Here is an 8,649-nt window from a genome sequence, read left to right as displayed (position 1 = left end):
TAAACTTATTGCTTACTATTTTTATAATTTTAATAACTCCTTTTTAGAGCAATTACTATAACTACTAATTCATATTATAAGAACTCTCTTTAATAACTATTCAAGTATTAGCTTCTCTTTTAATTAATGATGAATAAGATGTGAGTGAAGATTATAGAATGAAAATAGGATGGATTATAATTGGAATTAGCTCTTTCTGGATAATATATTATACTTTGCTGATATTTAAAGATGCTATTATTGAAACATATAAATTATTCAAGTATTTAATATTAATAATTGCTAAAAAATGTTTTTTATCATCAAATTTGAAGATGAAGGAAATAAAGTGTTAAAACGATTCCCAAGTTTTTATAAATAAATATGAAAAATCTCAATCTATTGTTAGTTCTAATAAAATTCCATTGACTTAAAGAAGTAATAATGATTAAAACTAATAAATTAACAAAAAAATATAAGAAAACTAGCAGTCTACATTAAATCTTATGCAAATTTAAAGCAATAATAATACCACTATGAAGGGTGAAATTCTAATTTAAAATTATGTTTGAAGTTAAATTTTTAGTTTTAAAGTTAATTATGAGATAGTTTAATTGTATTTTAATTTATATTTTCCATACTTTATTGACTAGCTAAACTTGATTTTGTTATTTTCTTTTTATTTTTATCATTTACTTAAGTTATCAAAATTTTTTAAATATTGTTTTTAGTAATTTACAAAATTAATTAAAAAAAATTTTCTTAATAAATCCATTTATTTAATTCATCTACTATCTATTCAACATAAATTTTTAAAAAATACTAGCTTAAAATAATTTATTAAGTAAAAATTTCTTTTTTTTCATCTTTGTTGATGATTATTAACAGAAAAGTGTTTAATTTGTATAATAAGTGATTTAAACATTTATTTTTAATTCCTTAATTATTTTTTTTTATTATTTAAAGGATAGCTTTAATTTGCATTCTAAATAATTTATTTAATTAATCATACTTTATTTATTAGCAATTAATTATCTTCCATTATTAAATTTACCAAAGAAAATAAATATAAAAATATTAGCATTTTTTATTTTAGAAAATAAATGATTAATGTATAAATTAAATTACTTAGATATTAACAAGCAAGATAAAATATTTGATAAACTTCTTTGTTGCTTATCGCTTTTTTATTACAAAGAATAAATTTACATTAATTTCTTCTAATTTAAATCAAAGTAACTCTCATAAAATAATGATATATTTGATTTTTAATTGATATTTTATTAAATTAAAATAATTTTTTAGCTTAAAATATTTTTCATGTTCTCTAAAAATTTCTAAGATAAAAGTTATTCTTTATAATATTTAAAAATAATCATTTAAGGCATTCATAAATTAAGAAAAATCAGATCTTAAATTTTATGGAAATTCACTACAAAAATATTTTAGATTTTATATAAAAATAAGATGTAATATGTTCAATTAATTAATTAATTAATTGAAACAATGGGAAATGAAGGTCTCTCTTATTCTTGTGTAAAATACAAATGAGATTCTAAGTATAAAGAAGGAGAGAATACTCTAGAAGATTCCCATATTGGCTGGCCAAAAACAGATTTAACCCAAAAAATATTTAAAATGTCGATTAAATAATCTAAGAAATTATTTTATTCTATTGAAGATATTTCTAATTAATTTAATCTAGGTTTTTAGGTTTGAGCAGAGTACCTAATAGATTTAATTGTGAAAATTTAACAGAATTCTATATACAATAAAGGGTATATAAGTCTTTAGAGAAAATTAAAAAAAATCAATCAAGCAATTAAGCAATTGGAAACAGATTTGGTTCCAGCAAACTTTTGATTGTTTAGCCATATATATAAATAAATTTGATATTCATGATAATAAAGAAGGATTATTTTATTATTTAATTAATTAGAGTAAATAATGAGTAGAATATCTTGTTAGGAGTGACTAAATTCCTTTGATAGATAGGTACAAAAGAATTTACCTTTTGTGTTAATCATAATTGAAAGTATTTTGAATACATTTAAATTATTTAATATTATCTTTTTAAATATTTATCATGTCAAAAATAATATTTATACATGATTTTTATTTTTATGAATTTTCAATAAAAATTAATTTACTATTTTATTGAATTTTTTATAATAAAATATTCTATTTCATAGGGAAAAAATCATAGCATAAAAGTATAAAATTTATTAATATGGATAAGCTTTATATATTATGAAATCTTTGAAGTGTACGAACTTTTGGATAACCCTAAGTATTTTTTATATATTCCAATTTAATTTATTTTACTTTCACACCAACTAAATTTTAACAAATAAAAATCTTTAATATAAAAAAATTTAAACATGAATTCTTTTTTTATCAATCAAAATAAGTCTTTAATAATTGGCTAACTATTATGCCATAAAATTTTTATGGGCCAAAAAAAATTGGACTTTTTAAAGCTCACTGATATCTATTTGAATACTTTATTTTGGCTAAATATAACCTAAATGTAATCTATTTTTCATTAAACTAGTTTTTAACTTAATAAAATACTTAATTTCCTTCACTTAATATTAAAAAAATAATAATTTACATTCACTTTATAGTGATTAAAATAATATTATTCTTGTATACTTGAATAAAGATTGGTTAGCAAAATGAAATTATCAAAGGTTTTATAATTAGAAATGCATATCCTTATAATAAAAACATTAGGTATGTAGTATCATAAAAGTATTACATCTAATTTTAACATAGATTATTAATTAAAAAAAGTAAAATCACACTTACTAAAAATTGTAACCAAAAATAATTAATTAATAAATGTGTAAATAACTGATCAAAATGTGTAAAAAAATAAATTTGATAATGAATTTAATAACTATCTATTATGTAAATACTTATAGATCAATTAAATTACATAAATTAAGTATTCCTATTAAGTAGAATGATGGATGATATCTTTTATTTCGATTCATTTTGTAGTAATTATATTTCTAAAATACATTTACTATTAAGTCAACATAAAATCATTTTTAAGAAAAATTTAGTAAATATTTTAAATGTTAAATATTTAAACATTGTATTAAAATAATTTAGGCTAAAATTAAGAGAAAGAATAACGAGTGTAAATAAAATTATTAAATCAAATCTAAATATAATTTCAATAATTAATATGCGCTTTGCATTCATTTTACTTTTTTTGGTCTTAATAAATATGTGTGGAATATTTGAAAAATAAGCTAAACGTGCAATTAAAAGCCAATTTATTATTAATTAAATAAGAGATTGGTAATTAACTATCTAAGTTTTTTTTAGCCAATATCAATAATTAATCACAGCTTTACTTTCAAAATAAAAAACAACAAAACACTTTTTAATGCTATGGTTATTACTAATTTTTATAAAAATTTAGGAATATAAATTGGAAACACTAAAATTTTTCAAAATTAGTATTGCAGAAAAGTAACAATATTGTTAGTTAGCTTAATTTAAAAAATTTTTTTATGAAAATAAATTTTAAAAATAAAAAAGTAAAATGAAATTATTTTTTTTCTATCTCTCTTTTAGTTGGCTAAAACTATAAAAATGATTTATTATTAATTTGGTGGTTATAACTAAGATTTAAAAAATAAACTTTAAAAATTACTTCCAAAAGAAATTTATTTACATTTTTACAGTTTATTACATAAGGATTTAGCTTTGTTGAATTATGTAATAAATATTTTTTATTTACTTTTATATATTGAAGAAGAAATACGAATACACTTAACTTCAAATAATCAAATATAAAAATTTAATCTAAGAATAAGATGGCTTTAAGAAAAAATAATATCATCCTTTAAAAACTCTAAATCAAATCTTTGGTATTTCCATAGATTTTATTCTTTCTATTTTGGCGTAAATTTTTACTTCAATAAAATAATTTTTTTGGAGTATTTTTAAATTTAATTATTTTTTAATACTTAAATTAGCTATATATGTAAATGCTTAGACTACACTTATGTCATTTAATTTACCTGATTTACCATCTGATTGCGACTAGGCTTTGATTGGAACATGGACTTCACCTGATGATGGATATGTATTGACATAATGCTAATCAGACTGCTACCATAAATCAAACAGTTCAATAGTTAGTTTTTTAATGGATAGAAGAAAAAATAAAAGTGGTGATATGCTGCTAAACTATAAAATTGGAAGTCAAATCAATTATTCAATTATTCTGATAGACATCTTATATGTAATGACAGGTAATGTTTTGTTAAATGCTGATGTTAATTCTTAACTATATTTTTCTTTTGCTACTCCACAATATTCTAATTATGTCAATAATTATAGAGGAGATCTTTATTGTAAAGAATCTTAGATAATAAAAAAAGCATCTTTTTCTTTCTACAAAAGCGATGCTAAAATTTAGGACAATAATTTAAATATCCATTTTGAAAAAATTACTGGTGATTAGTCAAATTATTACCTATTTGGTATTAAAGGAATATAATTATCAATGACTTGCTCTATTACATGCTAAATTTGCATTGATTAAAGTAACTGCGATGTATGCAAATACAGTTTTAAAAAAATTACTCTACCATCAGGTTTATAAGTTTGTGAATAAATTACTAGTTGCTCATAAAACTGTTTTCTATGTGCTGTTAGTTAAACTGAAAATATATGCACATAGTGTTTCCCTGGTTATTCACTTTAAAATAATTAATGTATCTCATTAGATAAACTTAATATTTGTAAATCTTAGCCAAGTAATGAAATTATTTTCATTTAAAATTAACATCTAAAATTTCTTGCAATTTAATTCATAAAAGTTTCTCATTTATTTTGAAATTTCATAATTAAAAAATTTAAAAATGGAAAATTTTTAATTAATTTAAAATATAAATATGATTAGACACATACTATTCAGATCCTAATTAGTGCCTCAAATATGCCTAAAATGCAGTTAAATATTAAAATGGTTCATATCAAAGGACAAATATGGAAACTTATTATTCTTATAAGTGCCCCTACAACTAAGTAGTAATATTATACCCTGAATCTTATTATAGCCTTTATTGGTGTGGTTGCTATACTAAAAATTGCGCAAATTGTCCTTATGGTATTTGTATTAAATGCTCTGAAGGATATACTATTAAAAATAATTTATGTATTCCTACTTGTAAAGCAAACTAATATCTAGATGCTTTATCAAATAACTGTATTGACTGTGGAATTAATTGTTAACTTTGTAATAGTACAATATGCCAATAATGCACAGATTCTACATTCTAAGTAGATCAAAGAAATCCCCAAAATTGCATTTCGATTAACTCTTGTGTTGTCAGTAATTGCTAAACTTGTAAATTATAAAATCCTTTTAGCTGTCAAGTATGCTCACCTAATAACTACTTAAATTTAGATTAAAGTTAATGCCTCCCTTGCTCTGTTCCCAACTGCTCGTAATGCTTCAGTGAAAATTATTAACAGTGTTAATAATGCTCACAAAACTACTCTTTGTCTTCTGATAAATAGTAATGCATGCAATGTTAAATCTTAAATTGTTTAACATGTGATCCATAAAATAATTTAATTTGTTAAGTTTGCTAAGCAAACACATATTTAAGTTTAGATTAAAGTTAATGCCTCTCTTGCTCAGTTCCAAACTGCTTATAATGCAGTCAAAATTATTAACAGTGCTAATAATGCTCACAAAACTACTCTTTATCTTCTGATAAAAAGTAGTGCATGCAATGCTAAATCTTAAATTGTTTAACATGTGATTCATAAAATGATTAAATTTGTTAAGTTTGCTAAACAAAAACATATTTAAATTCAGATTAGACTCAATGCCTACCTTGCAGTGTTTAAAATTGTTAAGAATGCTAAAGCACAAACAACTAGCTATGCTAGAAATGTAATTCAGGATATCAAGTTAGTAGTGAAAGTAAGAGTTGTGACTTGATTCCTGAGACTCCACAGTAAGTAACAAACTATTTTCATTTAGAATAAACCCTAACAACAAACGGTTACAGTGTAAATATAAATTTTGATAATCCACTTGTGTAATCAACTCTGAATAATCTAGATTATTTAAGTAAATTTGTTATTTTAGTTAATGTTCTTCTATAAAATTTTATTTCAATATTCATAAACATTCAAATAAAAATTCCATTTAAAAAAATATCTTTTATTAATCTTATTTTAAATATAAGATATATTTAGTATTTAGATTACAGGAATTGACTCTAATAAATACACTTTATAATTCAGTTTAACTTCAAATAAACTGATAAATTTATTAATTGTGCCTGCTTGTAATATTAAGAATTCTTTTCTCAATGTAACTATTACTAGTGCATAATTTGTCCATGAAAATTCAATGAAAAACACATCTCAAGAACTGTAACTATCAATATTTGTGTTAATATCTTAATCTAATATAGATGCTTCTTAAAAGCTAACTTAATATGGTTCTGTCTTTGTTACCTCTTCATTGCTTTCAATCATCCCAGCTATTTTTTTTGGAAATATCTACATAATTTGTAATACTCTTGATATCACTGGTTTCTTATACTATTTGATGTTTTTAGATATCAGGTATCCTCTCAATATTATGAATTTTTATCAGCTTTTTAAAAACTTTAATTTCCCATTCATCCCTAATTTCTTTTTATACATCATTGACCCCAATTACATCTAACAATCTCCTCCTTAGTTCATGGCTTAGGAGACTGACAATTACTACCTTAAAAACTTTGGTCAATATTTCACAATATATTTAGCTGGTTTTATACTCTATTTATTAGCTAAGATATTTGCTAAATCTCCTATAAAATATTTAAATTTGTATTGTTAGAGAGCTATTAAAGAAACATGGGAGTTTTCTGCGATGATAGATTTGTGTTGGTCGTTTTATATTTACTTAGTAGTTGCAGTATTGATTTAATTCAATACATATAACTTTGATGATGTTTATTCATGCTTTTTGAATTATATACTGCACTCAATAAGCTCTATTACTGTTTTAGGAGTCCCTTTTTTATTTTTTGCGATTATCTACAAACAGAAAAATAAAATTAATGATTAAAATTTTATTTAAAAATATTCTTCTCTTATAAGTGGATTAAAAATAACCTTAGACTAAGTTCAATCATAAAACTAAAGAAACTCTTAAAATAGTAATAATAATAATAATTTTGAAGAAAAGAAATTAAATGATTTTGTTACTTGTTAATCTACTAAACTTAGAATTAATGATTCATAGATTAAACGTATTAGAAGAAAGAAAATATAAACAACAGATTCAATAGATTCATCAGAAACTAAAAACTCTCCAACTCAGTTAACTGCATCTTTATCTAAAATCGAAGAAAACCAATTATCCTATAGAAAAAAGTTAGTTTTTATGTTAAGTAGATACTACAATGTGCTATTGTATTTTAGAAAAATTCTATTTTGTATTGTAATATCATACTTTTACAATGAGCCTTATCATCAGATAGTTTTGATTTCTATACTAAACTTATTGCTTGCTATTTTTATAATTTTAATAACTCCTTTTTAGAGCAACTACTATAACTACTAATTCATATTATAAGAACTCTCTTTAATAACTATACAAGTATTAGCTTCTCTTTTAATTAATGATGACCAAGATGTGAGTGAAGATTATAGAATGAAAATAGGATGGATTATAATTGGAATTAGCTCTTTCTGGATAATATATTATACTTTGCTGATATTTAAAGATGTTATTATTGAAATATATAAATTATTCAAGTATTTAATATAAACAATTGCTAAAAAATGTTTTTTATCATCAAATTAAAAGATAAAGGAAATAAAATGTTAAAACGATTCCCAAATTTTTATAAATAAATGTGAAAAATCTCAATCAATAATTAGTTCTAATAAAATTCCATTGACTTAAAGAAGTAACAATGATTAAAACTAATAAATTAACAAAAAAATATAATAAAACTAGCAGTCTACATTAAATCTCATGCAAATTTAAAGCAATAATAATACCACTCTGAAGGGTGAAAATCTAATTTAAAATTATATTTGAAGTTAAATTTTTAATTTTAAAGTTAATTATGAGTTAAATAAACTTTATAGTTTAATATTATTTTAAATAATATTTTCCATACTTTATTGACTAGCTAAAGTTCAATATGTTATTTTATTTTTATTTTTATCTTTTTACTTAAGTAAAGCAGAATTAAATTAAAAAAATAAATTGAAATATACTGATAAATGAAATAACGTATGTATATGGATATTTAAAAGGATGTATAATAAAATTAATTCAAAAAATATAAATATATAAGTCAAATATACTGATTTTTGTTAGATGACAAAAGTTGACTGATGTTTTCTATTTAATTCATCCTACTTTATTTATTAGGAATTAATCATTTATTATTATTAAATTTACCAAGAAAATATAAAAAATTTTATTATTTTTTATTTTAGAATAATAAATTATTAAAAAATAATTTAAATTACTTAGATATTAACAAAAACAATAAAATAATTGATTAATTTTTTTTGTTGCTTATCATTTTTTTATTATAAATAAGCAAATTTACATTAACTTTTTTTTAACATTTAAACTAAAAAACAAAACAAAAGTTTTTTCACTATCATTAAATA

At 21.1% G+C, this 8,649-nt stretch overlaps 1 protein-coding gene across 1 annotated transcript; it reads left to right on the top strand. All coding sequences in view use genetic code 6, as the record gives it.

The window, feature by feature from the left end:
• Positions 1 to 4,003: 4,003 nt before the first annotated feature.
• TTHERM_00509140 (hypothetical protein) lies at positions 4,004 to 7,655 on the top strand (the record flags this gene model as incomplete). Its single annotated transcript, XM_001015218.2, has 6 exons — positions 4,004 to 4,760; positions 4,907 to 5,353; positions 5,421 to 5,770; positions 5,836 to 6,088; positions 6,207 to 7,456; positions 7,593 to 7,655. 6 exons carry the CDS (start codon positions 4,004 to 4,006, stop codon positions 7,653 to 7,655), a joined length of 3,120 nt encoding a protein of 1,039 aa, XP_001015218.2.
• Between the last annotated feature and the right edge of the window lie 994 nt (positions 7,656 to 8,649).

The sequence above is a fragment of the Tetrahymena thermophila genome (genome assembly GCF_000189635.1).
Source record: "Tetrahymena thermophila SB210 genomic scaffold scf_8254654, whole genome shotgun sequence".
Taxonomy (NCBI): domain Eukaryota; phylum Ciliophora; class Oligohymenophorea; order Hymenostomatida; family Tetrahymenidae; genus Tetrahymena; species Tetrahymena thermophila.
Note: the sequence above shows the minus strand (reverse complement) of the source record. Positions and strands in the feature narration are given on the sequence as shown.